Source organism: Wyeomyia smithii, chromosome 1 (assembly GCF_029784165.1).
Source record: "Wyeomyia smithii strain HCP4-BCI-WySm-NY-G18 chromosome 1, ASM2978416v1, whole genome shotgun sequence".
Lineage (NCBI taxonomy): Eukaryota > Metazoa > Arthropoda > Insecta > Diptera > Culicidae > Wyeomyia > Wyeomyia smithii.
The window spans coordinates 87,782,800-87,803,251 of NC_073694.1; the positions used below are offsets into that span (position 1 = coordinate 87,782,800).

The window sequence follows — 20,452 nt, forward strand, 5'->3', positions numbered from 1 at the left end:
TCTACAGTCTGTCAGTAGTGTGAATCGTGTACCTTGCAAATACCACTTGAATTTGTCAACCCCCCATACCAGCGCCAAAGCTTCTCTTTCCGTTTGGAAATACTTCTTCTCTAAATCCGTTAAAGCCTTACTGGCATACGCAATGACTCTAATCTGCGCGTGAGAGTCTTCTTGAAGCAGAACTGCTCCTAAACCTGTAGGATTGGCATCTGTTATGAGTTTGGTCATATCTTTAGGGTTAAAAAACCCCAAGTATTCTATCTTTCCGATCTCGTTCTTAACTGCGTTGAACGTTCTGGAACATTCTGTGGCTCGCGAAACTTTTGAATAGCGACGATTCTGCTTTCTGTGGGTCGCACTCCATTGACAGAGAGCTCGTGTCCTAGAAACTCTAGTGTATCAACTTCTTATACATACACACTTCTTATCGTTGAGAAGCACGTCATATTCCGATAATCTTTGTAGAGTCGCAGACAATCCACATCATCCAGGTAGACAATTACACCATCAAGACCGGCCAAAACTGACTCCATAACTTTCTGGAATAGTTCTGGTGCGCAACTTATTCCGAACATGAGGCGTTTATATCTGAATATATTTTTATTATTAATTATAAAATCAATGTAACGTTAACAGGGTTTTCTCTAAAATATTCCGAAGATATAATGGAACAAACAAAAAAAAACTTTACCTGAACAGTCCGTACTTAGTTATAAAGGTCGTTATTGGTCTCGAACGCTCTGAGATTTCAACCTGGTGATAAGCGTCCTTAATGTCAATTTTTGAGAACCGAACTGCCCCATTCACTGATCCTAATAGTTCATCAACAAGTGGCAAGGGATGTGCCTCACGGAGAACTGCCTGGTTAGCTTGACGCATGTCTATACAAAGACGAATGTCCCTCGAATCCTTTGCTACTGGAACCATAGGTGAGATGCACGGAGAAGGCCAATTGACTTGTTCAATGATGTCTTGCTCCAACAGTGCACGAAGTTTTTCCTCTATTTTACCTTCCATTGCAATTAGCGGGCGTCGATAAGGTTGTTGCATCGGTTGAACCTTGTTATCTATCGGAATTTCCATTACAACCCCTCGTATTTTAGGAAAGGGAGTCGATCGCTTTGTTTGGATTGCATTGATGTTGAATCCAGTCTTGAGAACCTGTAACTGCTTAGCTGTATGATCCCCAAGGAGACATTGTTGTCCGTTCTCCACCACGTAGAATTTAGCCTTCGTTTTGTTCGTTTCCACACCCTCCTCTTTCATATTTCATATTTGCACCCGCACCAGAATCAATGTTCATGGGAATCTCCACACCCCCGACCTTGAAGTTAAACACATTCCGTCCCATCGCGTAGAAAATGTAATCTTTCCTTTGTTGCTTTTCGCTTTCTTCAGTGACAGCACGAATTCGCTTGGGTTTTGGATCACCTGGGTGTGGATCCTGACGACGTTTTTGAGCCTGTTCACGAGAATAACAGTGCTTGGCCCAATGGCCTAGCTTTCCACAATTGGCACACTCACTGTGTTTGGCAGGACACTCAGCACTACTCTGTATATGTCCACGTTTTCCACAACTGTAACATATAAAACGATCATTCGATGTTGGATAACGTTCCGTTTGCTTACGAAATCTCTCGTTAAATCTAACTTTGTACCGTGAAATTATTTTTCGCTGGGCTGCGATAGCATTGACATCGTGGTATTCCGTTTTCGGATGGTTATGAAACTTTCTTGACTGATCCGAGGACTCAGCCATGCTAGTTCCCAGTGCAACCACTTCTTCAAGCGAACGATCTTTTTGGAGAAGTTTAATGCGCAAATCCTCGGAGGAACAACCTTGAGCTATACGGTCCGCGATCAACTCTTCCACTACTGATGGCTGGTAACTACACCTAGCGATTTGTTTCCGTAGACGCATCACGAAATCGGCAAACCGTTCTTTTTTAGCTTGGGAGATTTGATGAAACAAATGACGCTCGTAAGTTTTACGACGAAAAGGTTCAAAGTATCCATCGAGACACTTGATCGCCACGTCATAGAAAGGGGGATCCACTGACACATGTTGAAGCTTGATCTACTCCAGGCAGATGATGAAGTAGCTCTTGTAACCCTGGGCCTCCCAAGTACGCCAACTGAGCACGCTTCCGATCAGAAGAGCATAACAAACTTAAAACAAAATCCTATCTACGTGAGATACAAGTAACACAACCTGATCTGATTTTGTTTTGATAATTGATCATCATTAACATGAATATATCTTGATAAGATATGATATCAAATCCTGTAATAAAGGTGATTAAAAGTGTTCGGACCAAGAAATATGTGCCTCAGTACTGTTTGACGAGATATTTTCATCCAATTCCAAATCAATTCCTACCAGTTTTGATTTTTTTTCTAAAACACGTTTTTTTATATTCAAAAATTTTGTTAGGTTTAGTCTATTTGTGTTCGAATCTTGCAAATAGATACATAATTTCTCAAAATTCCTTCTGAAGTTTTCACTGTCACACTTACACATTGTCGAACTGTTTCATTAAGCGATAATAACATGATATTCTTTGAAAGTACATAGAGAAACATATTTTCAAAAAGTTTCCTAACAGTCATCTTCTCACCTACAATGTACAATTTTCCTGCTCTATCAATAAAAACGCGAAGCACGTTGTAGAAAGAACCATTGAGAAATATATAGGAATCATCATATGCAAATTGTATACATTCTTCTTTACCACATATCTTAATTCCTTCATAATAACATTTTCCTATATCGTTAAAATCTGTTTCACTAATCATGTCGTCAGCAGTAATATCATCCTCAAGTGAGGCTCTTAAGGAAGGATCAAATTGAATGTGTTTTGCTGGTGAATTCCATAATCTCTCTGTCCATTGGTGAATTGGAGAGCTAATTGGTACACACGTGTGATGAACAATTTTATCCAAAAAAATTTGGTTGCCAATTGAAGCACTGGATGGTTATTTGATGTATGATAACCTATTAACATTCCGTTGCCATTTTCATAAGGGAAGAGCGAAAAATTCCACAACGCACCTGAATGAAACTAATGAATATATGATTTACTATTAATTTTGAAGAGTTACCTAAATTCCGATCAGAGTTGACTAAATGTAAAGAAAGGTGAATATTGTACAGCAAATATGATTTTCCGTACAGTTTTTCGAAATCCTTGACAAATTTTATTAAATTTTTTTCACACGCTGTTAAGGTGTCTTCCTGAATACTGAATTCTAATAATTGAAAGATAGTGGTGGCAAATAACATTATATGGTTTAAATATGATTTTGGTAACAAATCCGATAAGCACGGGTACAAAATATGTAGTAAAATTGTCTCCCATTCTGATGCCTTGAACTTTTTGTACTCTTCCACTCTTCGTGGTCTTCGGGGAAAGCTACTTGGTAGTCGGATGGACAAAAGTCTACTTTCTATTATTTTTTTCTTATTTCCAATGTAATAAGGCTGATTTTTACTATCGCCTGGGTTCTCCATCAGTAACTCCCATATAGTCCTTGTAACACCTAATAGCGCCATATGCATGTAATCCACAGGTAACCCATCAATTATGTTGAAGTCTGGAACTCCCACTAACACACTCAGTCCCTTTATTCCATGCAAAATTTGTGATGATTTCGGCTCTTGAATTTCGAACATAATCTTTCGCGTGTCAACATCTTGCCTCAACTTAGCCTTCTGATAAGGATATCGAATTTGATTATTGACCAATTCTCCTGGATGCAAACACATGGTGCAGCCGTATCTCCCGTTAAACTGTTTTGAGCACAACAGCTCACATCTAGCAACAGAATCTAGGCTGCAATGCAGAAGAACTACATTGTATAACTTTGTTCCAACTGACATTCCGTTTCGCAACTTTTGCAGTTCAATTATAATTTTTTTATGAAAAAGAGCCATGTTTGGTTTGCCGCTATTGAACCATAGACTGGCTAATATTAGATTATTTTTGTTGAATCGGATCTTCGGAGGTAGGTTGTTAACAACCAGAAATAACGGATACACTGGCTTTTTATTTGTACTTTTATACGCGGCAGCGCCATCTTCATTTGCCGAAAGCGTTATGACCGCGTTATTTCCGAGTGTCTTTATAGATTTTGCCAACGTGCCTCGGTTGATATCAGCTATGTTCTTAGTTTCGATGTATTCTGCGTAGTGTATAATTTCTTTGGAATATTTTGAGTATAGCTGGCGTATTTGATGCTCTATCTGAAACATGATGAAAAAGTCTTTTGACATAGAGCCACAATTTTCCACAGGGCATTTCAAGTCAGATTCTGGTTTTCCGTCGAACCTAGAAGAAATTAAATAAACTTAACGAGTACTCAAAACATATTTTTTCTTTTGAGCTAGAAACTATTTTGCAATGGATGTAACAAGGAAATTTTACCTTAAAATTTACTCAAAATATATCCTTTCTGGGGATTGGTCAAACAATGATAATCTGCTAAGAATTGGCTCGCGTTACGTAAATTACTTTATTATATACATAATGTTTGTATTATTGAATGAATGATGTAAACACAAAACATTAACATATAGGCACAGGCAAACCGACGTGCCACTTGATCACGATTTCATCGTCTACAAAAATAACGATTATTTCGAAATTTCGTTTAGTAGGCATTAATGCCACTGGTGTCGCTGTAAGCTACAACAAAAACCGTTTTCTCAAAAATTAATTAGTAAGCAGTAAACTCACATGATGGCGCATAAGTGTAACGTTTCAAACGAGGACGAAGATTTAGATTTATCTTCGGGGCACGTCTGTTTGTCTGTGACATAAGTATACTGCCATCTCAAGCATCGTTGTCCTATATAAAGTTTCGGTAATCATCACTGTTTTTCACAAAATAGCTTGATCAGAGCAGAAGAGAAATTAAACGAAACACTTACATACCCGAACTGACAATTTACACAAAAATAGTTTCTTTCCATTTTGTACGGATCCGGAAACTGTTTTGCAAACAATGTGAAAGATTGTGAAAACGGTGTTCGTTTTGCCAATGCGTTGAGCATGCTCAATAAATCCTCTAAAGCATTCTGGGTGAGTTTATGCTTAATGTAAAAATGAAGTATCATGAAGAGAATATCGTTTAGATGCAAATTGTTGGCGAATTCTACAAAACTGTGTTCATTTTCCTGTAATATTGAAAACGATTGAGATTTAAAACCTAATGAAGGTTATTAATTCCATTCATTCAGCAGCATGCAATATACGTTGTCATCTGTTATGCCAAGTATGTTATGAAAATACATTTGAATGAATAATTTTTGAATTCAACAATCTCTGAGGACGCTAAAAGGCACACTACACCTTGCACTAATGCAGTTATGAAATAGCCTGATGTAAATGATTGGAGCAAAATTTCAAACAATATATTTTTGGTAACAATATGTGGTGTGTATCTTCTAGCCTCGTCCATGGAACACTACTACAAAGTTTCAATCTTACATTAGTACTCTTTAGCTGATCATCCATCTTATCACCACTTACAGATTCGTCACAATTTTCTCTGTCAACAGTACCCTAAAACATGTATAAAAATTGTATCACTCTATGTCTTCGCTATAGACTCTCAGTAAAAGCCACCAACCTTTTCAAGTTCAACTGAGGACTGATCAGCTTCTGAATTAATGGAAGATGCATTTTCATCTCCAGGACCATCGAAGGAATTGTCATTTTCGTCATTACCAGTTATTTCCATGCAGTCAATTGTATCATGGGAGCAGTTTTCAATTCGCGGGTCGTTACCTTTTAGTATATGTGTTGTATCAATTTTATTCGTATCTGTTGTTAGAAATCGGCTACCGGAAGCTTTCTTCCCGCACGACGTTTTTGCCTGAAAATATTCATGCTTCATGCATTTCATTTAATAATTAATGTATAATTTTATTGCTCACCTTTTTTGTGTATTTTGTATCGCGCCAATGCTGCATAAAGTAGAAATGACGCGGCTTCCGAGCCATGTTATTGTTGTGTTAACTTTTTTTGAAAATTCACAAACTAAATTTTTCCAAAATCTTTTTGAACTATCTAGACCAGGGGGGGATCTATCTGTCAAACATCGTGTAACCAACATATTCGGCAACATGGTGTTTGTTTTGGTTTTTGTTCTTTTTGGTTATGAAATTGATCGATGTGAAATATTATAGAATATTAACGTTTTTTTATCAAAACTCGAGAAACCGCGGAAAACTTTTATGAATGTGTTGTGTAGTGATTTTTTCCTCATTATCGTTCATAGTTACAAACGTCACGGACCAACAAACGTCATGGACCAGAGCTGATCTGCAATAACGCACACATATATGAAATTTGACAGCAGTGAATCCCCTCTGATCTAGACTCAACGATGCAAATTTTGCAAAACAACAGAAACAACAACGGATCCAGAGAGGCCAGATCAGAGGGGATTCACTGCTGTCAAATTTCATATATGTGTGCGTTATCGCAGATCAGCTCTGGTCCATGACGTTTGTAACTATGAACGATAATGGGGAAAAAATCACTACACAACACATTCATAAAAGTTTTCCGCGGTTTCTCGAGTTTTGATAAAAAAAACGTTAATATTCTATAATATTTCACATCGATCAATTTCATAACCAAAAAGAACAAAAACCAAAACAAACACCATGTTGCCGAATATGTTGGTTACACGATGTTTGACAGATAGATCCCCCCTGGGCCAGATGATTTTTGAAATGTTTTCGCCCAGATAAAAAACAAATCTAACCACAAACTTCACTCGCTTATCTAAAGCAGGTATTAGACGAAGCAAATTTTTGGCACGGATTTTATTTACACAAAATAAAATCCGTACTAATAATAGCAAATATTTGCTTCGTGTAATACCTGCTTAAAAGATAAAAACGGATCAACTAGAAATACTCAAAAAATCGCCAACTTGGCAACAGGGTTTCACATGTCAGAGGTGCCAGATATCTTCTCGAAACGCAATGTTGAAAAACTTTTTCATTCGACTCATATTATCGATGATGACGATGAAAGTCCCGAGGAATAATACAGTGCATCGCAAAACCTATGAAGGTGTCAGGTTTTTTGTTTATGCCTAATTTTATACACTTTATTTTGTTAACTGTACAAAAGGTTTGTGAACCTCAGGTTAAAATTCACTGTGAGAAATCAGTTTTGGAGCATTCTTAGACCATTGGTAAGCAATAGAACACGGAAATTGCATAAAAATCAACACGTCCTATATTGTAACTGATTGCAATACCTCTCAATATAGTGTTACCTTTCTCATTCGTTTGGTTCGGATTTTGACAGTTCGTTTGGCTTAGATTTTGATAGTTCATTTGGCTCACAGAAGCGTTGCCTTTTCTAAAAACCTTCACTAGTATCAATAACACTGGTAGCCTAGGGGCTTGACACTATTGATATATGTGCAAGTAACTATTGATATATTTACAAAGTATTTACCGTTGCATTTTCGGGCACTCCTCTATCTATACCGAAACTTCTTGACGTCACATTATCGTCGGTGTGATGTCAAATATGACAGATAAACGATAAGTATTAAAATATTTCAACCGATATCGTATAATATTACCGAAATATTTCTCAAGAACATAAAGGTGTCTAGCCCCTAGGCCTGAGCAATTACCACCAAACTGGCAACTGTGGACATCAATCAATATTCATTATATTTGTGAACAGAAGCAAAAGCAGGTGCGTTAGCTAATGTCCCGTTTAAAGTAAAGTTTTCAGTGTTTAGTGCGGTTAAGTGATATTCATACGATGGGCAAAACTCGCTCAAAATACATTTCTGCTGTTGCAAAAAGACTGCAGGCAGCGGCAAATGACAAAAATTTAATGTTTTTAGCGGATTCACAGGCTAAAAATGTATTTGTTTCTGAGAAGAAAAGTGGAGCAACGAACAAAATGGCTACTAAGATTGGTTCTCCAGAACCGACTAGCTCTTCAAAAATGAAGCACGAATTGAGAAAACATGAAAAAGTAGCATTGAGCCGTCGACAGTTATATTCCTCAGGTAGGGTTGATTTATTTTTGCTAACTGCCAGTTTTAAACGTGCTTTTTTGTATAGACTACGCAAAACACGATTCAAAAGAATATATTGATTTCGAGAAAAACAAAAAACTGGTGGTAGCCCTCAAACCAACAGATAATGAATTCAAACCTACACCTAAATTCCAACATCCTGGAACTTCCGTATCGAAGGAGCTGAAATCCGAACTTCGTCAAACAACAGTTCCGAGACAATTTGTTTCACCCGGTAAATCATGGAATTGATATCAGTACTTTTACCTGATAATTCATTTTTATTGCAGAGATTTGTCCCCACAAACAACAAAATAAAGATAAAACTGATTTGGCTGATGAATCCATTATGAGCAATGACTCAGTTGACCTGTCCAACACTGACAGTGATACTGGAGCAGAGAATCGTAAGTTTGTATTTGTTGTGTTGTTTGCAAGTTTGCATGTGTTGTGTGTGTGTGTGTGTGTTTGTGTGTGTGTGTGTGTGAGAGAGAGAGAGCAATTATGGATGTGTTTTCAGCAACGGTTGGACCGATATGTTGCCCTTTGAAAATATGGCTTAACATAATAAATATCAATTGTTTCGATTATCAAAACAAAAGTTTTTTTATTTACAGATCATGGTGAAGCAAACCAATCAAAAATGGATCGCGTGATTAGACAGAACACAGTTTTAAAAAGACAAAACAACAAACTTAAACGTAGCTACAGCCAGGCGATGGATCGCATCTTCAGGTTAACTGACATTCTCAATGCTAAAGTTTGCGGGGAGCCCACGGACATGGTTTTCACGGAAGTGCTTTGGTACCCCGAAAGAGTGACCCTAAGGCGATTCTCGGAGGCCACAACGAGCGGGGTCTACTACGAAAGGCTGAAACTCAAAAGGCTGAAATTCGAAAGGCTGAAATCACGAAAGGCTGAAAACTACATAAGGCTGAAAACACGAAAGGCTGAAAACACGAAAGGCTGAATCACAAAAAGCTGAAAATCATAAGGCTGAAATTCACAAAGTTCATTTCTAAAAGAACACTCGCGGCCTACGGCCGACTCGATTGTCCGAGATGTATGCTGTCCTTACTCGCTATCGCTCGTTCGGACTAAACTAGGGGATCACCCCTACGAGTCAGTAGACCTAGGAAAACGAACGAACCTATACAGAGGTGATTTCTGCGGGGGGCTGCCCCCCCGCAGTGGCCGGCGCTTCCGACGGCGGGTCGCCGGCGTACACGAGTCAAGTGTGTATAGATTCAAATGTTGCCGAAAATTAACTTTGCATTGCACGAACCAATTGATACGCAAGCATTGAACTCTGTCACTTTATAAAGGTTTGTTATCCATGTGTCCGAATTTTTCAACGATTATGATTCAAGTTACAAAAGTTTCAGCCTTTCATGTTTCAGCCTTTCGTTCATTCAGCCTTTTGTGGTTTCAGCCTTTTGTGCATTCAGCCTTTCGTTATGAAACATACTTTTCAGCCTTTCGAGTTTCAGCCTTTCGGGTTTCAGCCTTTCGGGTTTCAGCCTTTTGAGTTCAGCCTTTCGTTACCAACCCCAACGAGCGACTTTATTTTTGTAAAGCTATTGATGAAGGAGCTGTGGCCAATAGGTTTTAAAAATAGATCAGTAAGTGGCCGTGCTTCAAATAACCCGCATGGCCGCCCATCTCAAAAAAATACTGTTAAAGAGACAGAACAGGTGTCACGACGCGAGCCACTGACACCTGAAAAGGTTAAATACGTAAAAGGTAAAAAAACAATTGCTTAGCTCTATCTAATCTAACAAATTTAAACATTCTTCAGATCGTTTGATTGAACATCGAGTATTTCTAGGAGATCCTCCCGCAATTGCCAAACAGCGAGCAGATGAATGTGGCCGACTAATGACTCGCGTAGTATCGTACTATGGTGCTACATAAGCAATCTACTGTTACTGTATTCTGGAACTGGAGTTTTCCTATAGATAATTGCCATTGATATTACCTTATTTGTAAACAAGTCTGCAATGAATCTAACTTTAATATTGTTATATTTAATGAAACTTTCGTAGAATTTCTTAAGCTATTAACATTTATACATTGCTACATTGAATAATAAGATAATACTTGTATAGTTTCTTATGCGATATTTACGTTTATAATAAAATGAATCGATAAATAAAATACTTATAATTAGACCTGTGTAATTTATAAGAATCAAGTTAAATTATATTAAGGTGAGTAACAATTAAATATCAGAAGCAGTAAAGATTTAAAAATTCTGTAGTATCTCAAGTTGTAAGAATCTTGTTTTGTGTCTATCAAGATATGCTATAATTAAAAACTCCGGTTGTTACTGGGCTGTTATTCTCACTATCTGGTGTTGTTATGAAGATGATATCGCTCTTACAACGGTTGATATGTGTTTGATATTTGCTGAACATTTTTTGTTATAATTTTTGTTATTTTAACAACTAACGAGACCATATTCAGAACAAAACCTGGTAGTTTTTATTTCGTAACAATTTAACAGCAGTTGTTATATTTCTGTTTTACCTTCCTGATCGGGTTATCTCGTTGAGATTCAATGCGATGAGCAGCAAAAAATGATTGCAAATCGAGTTTCCATATTTCCCATTCAGCTGTCAAACGACTAGTATCAATCGAAACATCGAACGGTTTTATTCGACTGGGTGTGTTCATCCTGTATACAAGTAGATAAGATGTTCGAATGTGATCAGGAAAAATTAATCACCTAATATAATACATATGAAAATTTCCCAGCATTTTTCTCCTCTGAGCACAATACCTGCTTAAAAGTGTAAACCGTGTGATCTGACACTCAGTCATAGCGGGATTATGCTCGTTCCAGTAATGTTATTTCTCAAGAATGGAAGAGCATTAAAAGGCATTTTATAAAATGAAATTGATGTCACAGTAAATAATTTAAAATAATTATTCCTTTCGAAACTCTTCCGCACCATGGTTTTATAATAAATATTTTGAATTTTTTAATCATGTTATTTTTCTCTGTCTGCCTCCCCAGCTGGTCTCGAGGTACGATGCTGGCCTTACAAGCCAGTTGTCGTATGTACAAGTCTCGGCTCGGGAGAGACTGTTAGTGTCAGTAGGATCGTAGCGCTAGCCCCGCAATTGTCCTGTAACCTCAACAGTTGGCTGCGAAGTCTGTGTATAGTAAACAGAAGGTCAAGTTCCGAATCGGAATGTAGTACCAAGGCTTTGCTTTGCTATTTTTCTTCTTTTTTCAGATAACTAGAGAAATTTTAGAAATTTCATTCATCATATTAGTTACATGCGATAGTACTCACGTATCAAGCGATCATTTTAGTTTTTCTCTCCGACAATCCATGCATTTACCTTTAGACTTTATTTTTGCTTGCCATCTGCTAATAACTTTGAAAATATATTGGTACACAACCATTATTTCTGTCACTCAACAAAGTCTCTTTGCTTGAAACTTCCAGAAAGCAACAAATTTTCTGGTACATAACCACTTTGATTGGTACACAACCATTTCCTTTATTTAGGCCAATCATTAATTTTTTTTTCTTCCAATAAGAAAACATATTTCTGTTGCCATTTTACTTCCTGGTATTTATTTGATACTTGCAAACTCCAGTAGAACGATACCATCACACAAACACATATACTTTTCTTCCATTTTCTAACACAACATGTACTGATATTTCAATTGAAAATATGCACACACAATTCCTACTTTGCCATCCATGCCTTTTTCTTCTCGCGGTACGCAACCACCAATACAAAACTCTGGTTTTCAATTGCATGCATCTTCTCGTTGTGACCGATACGCTTTCTCACTCTTCGTTGTGCAGGTACGCAACCTAAGCTTTTTTGTATGATTTGGTACACAACCATTACAATTTCATGTATCTTCGCGTTGCAACCGATACACTTTCTCACTTTTATGTGTAGGTACACAACCCTAGTTTTTTTTTTAAGATTTGGTACACAACCATTGGAACAAATCCCACCACTTGAAACAATTTTTCGTTAACCGCTGTTATTAATCATACCACTGTTTCCCGCTCTTTGTTGGAGAAAAATGCTGCTAATTTTACTAACACTCTGATTGGAAAACACATCCAAACACTTCTTTTATTCCTTTTCTCAAGCTGTTTACCTGTGGCCGCTAATAAGCGGAGTCGGGGCCCCACTGATGCGCTGTAATTTCCTAACCTCAAACCGACGCCACCGAGCACAGCAAACCTACAGCAAATATTCGAAACAAAAAGAAAATAACATATATTTCCTTTTCTCACTTTATCGCGTACTCCGATTTTGATCCTCGTCGCCAAATGTAGGATTTTAACTTACTGAATAAGGATCACGCACGCAATAATCGGATTAATAATTATACACGTAGTAACTTCAGAATCTTTTAACTATATTTTCCCAGGGATCTTCGAACACACGCCGCACAGTGTGTCCAAATCGAGAAACGGACGGCAAAACTATTTAGTAATAAAATTCTGCACAACTGCAGAAGAAACTATTCGTCTAGCAAGTCACGTTCAAAAGTTAGGTGTGGCGCCCTCTATATGGTGACAATTGAAGAGGGTTGTATTGACGCATATAAAGGACAACAGTAAACGAAACAACTTTCTAGAAGATACTGATAACATTGGACTTCAAAATTTCCTATTTCCGTCCGTTTCTAGATTTAGCCCCATTGTGGTGTCTGTTCGTTGGGCATGGAAACGGAAACGTAGTGTACGCGCCGGTCTTTGTGCTATAAAGAGCTCACAAATGCTCGTAAAAATCGGTAACTTCAGTTGGCCATATATTCAAAACTACAAATAACCCACTGTAGTTATGTGTTTTTCTGTTAGTCAGAAAGGTACTCTATTGGATGGCTTCATAGAAGCCTGCATTCGTTTGCGCCTTTTCGAGTTTCAACTCAAATAAAAAAAGCCTTTAAAAACACGTTTTTACAGTTTTGAAGTAGAATACTTCTCTCAGGAAGTTCGGCTACATAGGGATGTGAAATGAAAACCTAAAACCGAAAAAAGTGAAAAATATGTCCAATTTCAAATGCTAATAAATCGGTTAGTATTCGATGGATTTCCTTCGTTCTTGCAGCAATAGATTGGAAAATCTTCTAAGATTCTTCCCAAAATAAGATAATTGTAATTTTATTATTCACACTATTGTACTATTGAAAATAGTCAAGCCTTGTCAAAACGAAAAATTCGACCTCTGATTGGTCGTTATATGATTGCTTCCCAAGCACGGTCGACAGGATCATATACCTTGCAATTGAAAACATGCTATTTGGCCTATATAAGAGCCTGTTTCAGCCGGAGCCGCTCATAATAGTTCTAGACAGCGACAACAGCAGTCGTCCTTCCTTAGCAGCAGCACTAGCCCTGTGGCTGTTCACCACGCCTCATCCCCACAAACTGATACAGCTTTCCCATTAGGCCTCTGCCATAGTAGACGCGAAAAGCGGCGCGAACCGATTCGCTCGGCCGTAGGTTGATGTACAGCTCTACTGATGGCTGTACATTAACCTACAGCTGAGCGAATCGGTTCGCGTCACTTTTCGCATCTATTATGGCAGAGGCCTAATGGGAAAGTTGTATCAGTTTGTTCAGAAGAATATTATTGTCGGTAATATTACAGAGATGCGATTGCGTAAATCCGATTTTGAATTGAACAATTGTTCTTTTGAGAACAAATAACACACTTATTTGAAGAGTTACACTACATCCTATGATAAATTGAACAATTGTCCTTATAAGGACAACAAATGAATAAATGAAGATTTAATTTTGAATTAGAATACTTCTCTCAGGAAGTTCGGCTACATAGGGATGTAAAATGAAAATCTAAAACTGAAAAAAGTGAGAAAAATTTAAAATGCTAATAAATCCGTTAGTTTTCGATGGATTTCCTTCGTTTTTGCAGCAATCGATTAGAAAATCTTCTAAGATTCCTACCAAATGCATGAAATTGCAATTTTATCATTCGAACTATTGTACTATTGAAAACTCTAAAGCCTTGTCAAAACACAAAATTCGACCTCTGATTAGTCGTTATACCGCGCTTTCCCAAGCACGGTCGGCAGAGTTATGGACCTAGTAAATTGGGAATGCATCATTTGGCCTATATAAGAGCTTCATCAGATAATAAACAAACATTTCATCGGATATTAAATTGAACAACTGAAATTTGAAGAACACAAATGATTATTTGAAGAGTTAATATTTTCTCGTTTTGCGCTATAATCCAAAGTTAATTATCTTCATCTACATGCATACTCTGACTATTATTACGTGTTTGCGTCGCTTAGTGTTTGGCTACGGTCATGCAGAACGCAAATAACGGCGCGATGCGATTCGGCAAGACGAAATCTGTTGAAATGTATAGCTCTACTTCGCCTTAAAAAGAGCTGTACATTTCACCACGGTGAGGCGAATCGCATCGCGCCGGCATTCGCGTTCTGCATAACCGTAGCTTTTGTTCCGTTCCCGTTTAATGATGTCGTATTAAATGTGCATATTACAATTCGGCAGCACTTCAACTTCTCATTTGCACAAAATTTAAAAATATCCAATGAACTTCATTCAAAATATCAGCCAAAAAAATTACAATACTGCCAATGAACGGTCAACATTTATTTACCAGAAAAAATGACTGACACGCAAGCAGCCAGGTTATCTTTCTTGTAAAAGTATTCTACTTAAACCTTGCGGTCGTGGCTTTGCATACAACCTTCTTGTGATTTTTATTCATTAATACTGTATATATTAACTAATATATCACTAGAAATTGTTCATCTTGATTTACCACGTCATTCTCAATTGTGTTTTACAGTCATGTTTTAGGCCTTAGAGTTGAAAATATGGATGAAAAACTGCTTTTAAAAAGCCTTTTTAGAAAACGTCTTGTAGCTCTAGAATCTCAATTCCTAGAGGTTTGATGTATTCATCGAACAGTTTTGTAATAAAATTTTACACAACTTTGCAGAAGAAACTATTCGTCTAGCAAGTCACGTTTAAAAGTTAGGTATGGCGCCCTCTATATGGCGAAATTTGTAACTAATTTCATTAAAGCATATGAAAGACAGCAGTAAACGAAGCAATTTTCTAGAAGATATGGATAACATAGGACTTGAAAAAATAGTTTTGCCGTCCGTTTCTCGATTTGGACACACTGTGCGCCGCTTCCGACCCGTTCTCTCTACTAACGTTCTACACGAAACCCTGTTGCCAAATATCCTCTTTTGCATCGTCTCTCGTAATTCCAGTAATTAATCCCAACAGATTCGAAAAGTTTTGTTTCTGTGGACGAGAAAACTCAAGAAAAGTACGAAATCGATTATAAATGGCGTGATTGCCATTCCTCCAAAGATACTCCAATGAGGGAACTGCAAGCTGGTACTATTTAACCGGAGCAATCCCAACTCATTCCGATTCTCCAATTGAAGATTATGAAGATGTTCCATACTGAGATTAAGTATCTTTCGTTGCTTTTTGATATGAACTCCGTCTAAATGAAGTTGGATTGGATTACCTGGCAATGTTCGAGTCTTCGAAAAATATAAAACGTCTCTTATATATAAACGGCAGTTAGGCGTCGTACACAAATTACGTAACGCATGAAGGGGGTGGGGAGGGGAGTTAAGTCTGCGTTACTTATTGTTACGTAGGGAGGGGGTAGTAGAGACAGTTACGTAACTGTGATGTTTGCTCGAAATTGATACATAAATTTCGGGGGGGGGGGGGGGTCAGGCTGATCAGCGTTACGTAATTTTAGGGGGGAGTCATGTCGAACGTTACCTATCGTTACATAGGGGGGGGGGAGGGGGTCTGAAATCTAGATTTTTAGCGTTACTTAATTTGTGTAATTAATATATCTTTTTCTCTTGGACTTAAAATTTTTTCGTTAACTAATCCTAATTTGGCTAACAATATAGTATCAATTATTTGGTTGAGTTTTTCAGAGGTTGAGTAGTTAAGGTGGAATAAAATTTTTGTACAATAAATTTCGATAGATCCTTCATTGAACAATTGAATTGCCTTTTTTGTTTGAAACATAGCCTCCTTTAATTGTAAATTGGTTTCGCGGTTGATTTTTACTTCACACTTAAAATAAAACACCGAATTCGGTAATATTTTACCGGAATCTCAACAGCTGAACGTTCGGTGAAATCTTCGGTGTTTCCGAAAATTACCGAACAGTTTGTGAAACCACCAACCGAGTGGTCGGTAATTTTCGCAGCTTTTTGGTAATGTTCCAAACCGAGCAGCCAGTAAAATTTACCGAAAGAAACTTTAAAAATGAACAAAAATACCGAACGCACCTGTAAAAAATACCGGTGGCAGAAAAAGTCGGTTATAAATGAGCCTGCCGGTACCGTCTAAAATTAAACTTAATTAACCAGATTACTTACGAAAAATGTTAGCGACTCGTACATCCTGTTTGAGTAATTCACCATTAACACTTTCCAAATTATAAATATCCTATGCTTACACACAACAACAATTAAAACGAATCAGCAGCACCAGTAGAAAATATTCGCGTCCTGCACGGTTGCACGTATTAGAAAAATGGCCACCACATTCACAATTTGGTATTTTTACAGGTTGTTCGGTAAAATTTTATGCAGATTTCGGTGAATGTGAAATTAAGCAAATATTCCGGTAAAAATTAACAAAATTATGGTAAAACTTACAGATCATACAGAACAGTCGTTAATTTGATGCTTTTTTTGCAGGAAAACCGGTATTATTACACTTTACCGATGGATAATTGTATAAAAAATTACCGAACGACTTTTTTTGGATTAAGTGTGTTGTTTGTTATTATTGATGATAAGATTATTTATAGAAGAATTTATAATTTGCAAATCATTGGCATCTGGGCTACCTGCTAAATATTTCCAAAAAGTTCCTAAACTGTCCCAACGCTTATATCTCCTAACTGGGTCTATACTCTTTAAGGCTAATTTTACTTCATAAAATTTTTCTATTATCAAATCTGTAAACTGATTTGGACTAAAGTTTTTAAACTGGTCTCGGAGGCTATTGATTTGCGTTCTAATAATGGTGAGATTGAAATGGTGGATGTAATATTTGTAGTCCAGTCTGAGTCGTCCTTCTCCATGGTGAAATACCAGAATCGGCTGATGTCGCAAATCCCGTAGTTCGATTTTTGCGTCTTGTCTAGTTTCCGATGCTTGGGTGATGAATAAGAGTAGTAGTCTGTAAGGTAGACAGAAAGTTAGGCTTTTCTAATTTTTATATCGTTTTATGGATACGTCTTCCGTCAGGTGTGGTAACAATACTTTTGTTGACTTTTGCAATTTTAATTTGCTTATATCTGTTGCAGTGTTTGACTCTTCGTCGTGTTTTTTTCAAAGGCGTCTATGTTGTCGTCAATTGCAACGTCCGTCTTATTTTTATTATGTAACGATAAGTCCTTTTTCTGTTTAATGGTGAGATTTTTAAAAACGGTCTGAACAATCGTCTGTGATCTGTTCGATGGCAGGATTATTTCGTATGGTGTAAACTTGGTGCATGAATGGATAGTGGAATTATATTTCGGCGTCGTACACAAATTACGTAACGCTAAAAATCTAGATTTCAGACCCCCTCCCTCCCACTATGTAACGTGATAGGTAACGTTCGACATGACTCCCCCCTAAAATTACAGGGTTGTTACAGTCGGCGCGGATTTCGCGTTTTTGCGGATTTTGCGTTTTTTGCGGATTTGGCGCGTTTTTACTACTCTATGGCGCGGATTTTGCGGAAAGCCTTGCAACCTCCAACCTAAAAATCAGGATATCGACTGCTGAGCTGGCAGCACCCTTTCAGAGTTCTATGAAATATGGTGGGTGTGTAGTAGGGTGCCAATCACTTGTATGAGAAAAAAGTAATCAAAAAATTTAGGAAAAAAAACCCTATACAAAATGTTTACCTGCCCGAAAAACACCCTGTGCGAAATTTCAGGTCAGTTGGATTTAAAATGGGGTGGCGCAAAACGAAGTTAGACCTTGAGAAATCCGAAAAATCATAAAAATCATGATTATTTTCAGATTATACCAGATCTCGACGTTTCATGCATTTATAAGCTATCTGACACCAAAAAATTTTCGAAAACCGAAATTTCATGCAGCCAACCCCTCTTGGGTTCCGATTTTTCACTAGGTGTTTTTTCGGGCATGGTTTCTTAAAATTACCATTTTGGTTGGCATCCTATTTTTTAATGCTATTTTTTAAAAATTATCTAGACTTACATTCAAAGAGGACTGAAGTTTTTTTTTGTAAATCGATATCTGAATAATGACAAGAGAAAAAAGTCGTCAAAGAATGACTTTGAGAAAGATGTCTGAATTTCCATTTAAAAATATGGAGAAAAATAAATAATTGAGATCCTACAAAAACGAAATTTTATCGTAACCGTTATGTGCACGACAATAAAACACCCTTACGTGCCCCCAAAATGGTCCTTCGAGAAAAGATTCTACTGGGGCTTCACTAATAACATATTGCTTTGATATAAGCGTGTCGCTAATCGGAGTAGGTTTCGTTCGGTTTATGAATATCTTGAATAATCTAAATTTAGGAAAAAAAACCCTATACAAAATGTTTACCTGCCCGAAAAACACCCTGTGCGAAATTTCAGGTCAGTTGGATTTAAAATGGGGTGGCGCAAAACGAAGTTAGACCTTGAGAAATCCGAAAAATCATAAAAATCATGATTATTTTCAGATTATACCAGATCTCGACGTTTCATGCATTTATAAGCTATCTGACACCAAAAAATTTTCGAAAACCGAAATTTCATGCAGCCAACCCCTCTTGGGTTCCGATTTTTCACTAGGTGTTTTTTCGGGCATGGTTTCTTAAAATTACCATTTTGGTTGGCATCCTATTTTTTAATGCTATTTTTTAAAAATTATCTAGACTTACATTCAAAGAGGACTGAAGTTTTTTTTTGTAAATCGATATCTGAATAATGACAAGAGAAAAAAGTCGTCAAAGAATGACTTTGAGAAAGATGTCTGAATTTCCATTTAAAAATATGGAGAAAAATAAATAATTGAGATCCTACAAAAACGAAATTTTATCGTAACCGTTATGTGCACGACAATAAAACACCCTTACGTGCCCCCAAAATGGTCCTTCGAGAAAAGATTCTACTGGGGCTTCACTAATAACATATTGCTTTGATATAAGCGTGTCGCCAATCGGAGTAGGTTTCGTTCGGTTTATGAATATCTTGAATAATCTAATGGCTACGCAGAGTATACCTTTGAAAGAGCCGCGTTTATCGACGTGCATTCACATCGTGTAGTCGTATATGCGTGGCTCCAATAACATCATATTGTAAAAATCGGTCAATTTTGTGCTCCATTGAAATAAAACATGCACACCTGTGCGCGGCCCCAAAGGCATTGGTAATGTCTCTTGGTCTAAACCGGTACCAGATATGAATAAACTAATTGTGTTTCTCTAGTTAGGCGGCTGACTATAGAATAAACCGAAAATATCTAAATAGAGACGGATAGGAGTTATATGTATGATCGCATCACTTATCAAAGTGAATCCTGATCCAACGAGCCCTCCCCTACTAACAAAAACCTCCTTCCTGTGACCTTTGTGGAGATGCAGAGGTAAACACGGTCTCCAAATACAAGGGTCACACTAACATCCCTTACCTCTTCCCACCTGATTGCAAGGACGTGGCCGGCGTCGTTATTGATTCTTTAAAGTATTGAGTCACTAAAACTTGTACAATGAGAATGGTCGGTCACTCCCAACCCCATACTGTACAATTTTACTGATTCGGATCAATCACGGAGTGCAACCATTGATATGTGCAGTCAGTCAAGCTAAGCTAAGCTAAGCTACTGGGGCTTCACTAATAACATAACTCTTTGGATGTTATGTGGTGGTCCTGAATAGATTCAAAACGGCAACTGTGGTCGATTTACGGCCTATGAATGTCATCCCTGCTTCGAAAATACTCATATTGGGTGGTATTTGGCCATTTTTGGCTGATTTTCATGAACCGGAAGTTGCCACCTTGAATTTCAAAACGACGTCTAGAGTCGATTTCAGGTCATCCTGATTTCGGAAATACCCATAACCGTGTTAACAAATTCTGAAATCACATGCGTCTCATCGACGTCAGTAATGACAAGGATTAGAGAAAAGTTGTCAAGGGCTGGCGTATAGAAAACCGTCTGGAATTCATTGATTATTCATTGAAACTCTTCTGAACATTCCAACATGGTCACTAGACTGGGACACGGTTATATGGAAAAGAAGAGATGGTGTTTTTTTTCTCGTTCCCATGCACTTTACGTGTTCCTTATAGGTCCTATAACAACTGTGTAACTTTTCAGATCAATCGGTGAAACGCC

The 20,452-nt window shown here is 37.5% G+C and overlaps 2 protein-coding genes across 12 annotated transcripts; one reads left to right on the forward strand and one right to left on the reverse strand.

Moving 5' to 3' along the window:
• Positions 1-376: 376 nt before the first annotated feature.
• Positions 377-6,421, reverse strand: LOC129718323 (uncharacterized). Of its 11 annotated transcripts, none has more exons than XM_055668989.1 (6): positions 5,939-6,421; positions 5,632-5,877; positions 5,490-5,564; positions 4,935-5,176; positions 3,103-4,328; positions 377-3,052 (listed from the first exon to the last, which is right to left on the reverse strand). In XM_055668989.1, exons 1-6 carry the CDS (start codon positions 6,002-6,004, stop codon positions 2,832-2,834), a joined length of 2,076 nt encoding a protein of 691 aa, XP_055524964.1. In that variant the 5' UTR covers positions 6,005-6,421; the 3' UTR covers positions 377-2,831. The 11 variants fall into 11 exon arrangements, 10 of the variants coding, with proteins under 10 accessions (XP_055524964.1, XP_055524974.1, XP_055525016.1 ...); XR_008726882.1 differs by lacking the exon at positions 377-3,052 and adding an exon at positions 4,737-4,873 and having other exon boundaries at positions 4,200-4,618; XM_055668999.1 differs by lacking the exon at positions 4,935-5,176 and having other exon boundaries at positions 3,103-4,243; positions 5,532-5,564.
• LOC129718456 (uncharacterized) lies at positions 5,371-10,194 on the forward strand. The gene is made up of 5 exons (XM_055669250.1): positions 5,371-8,052; positions 8,108-8,296; positions 8,352-8,468; positions 8,679-9,804; positions 9,860-10,194. Exons 1-4 carry the CDS (start codon positions 7,800-7,802, stop codon positions 9,029-9,031), a joined length of 912 nt encoding a protein of 303 aa, XP_055525225.1. The 5' UTR covers positions 5,371-7,799; the 3' UTR covers positions 9,032-9,804; positions 9,860-10,194.
• Positions 10,195-20,452: the final 10,258 nt, after the last annotated feature.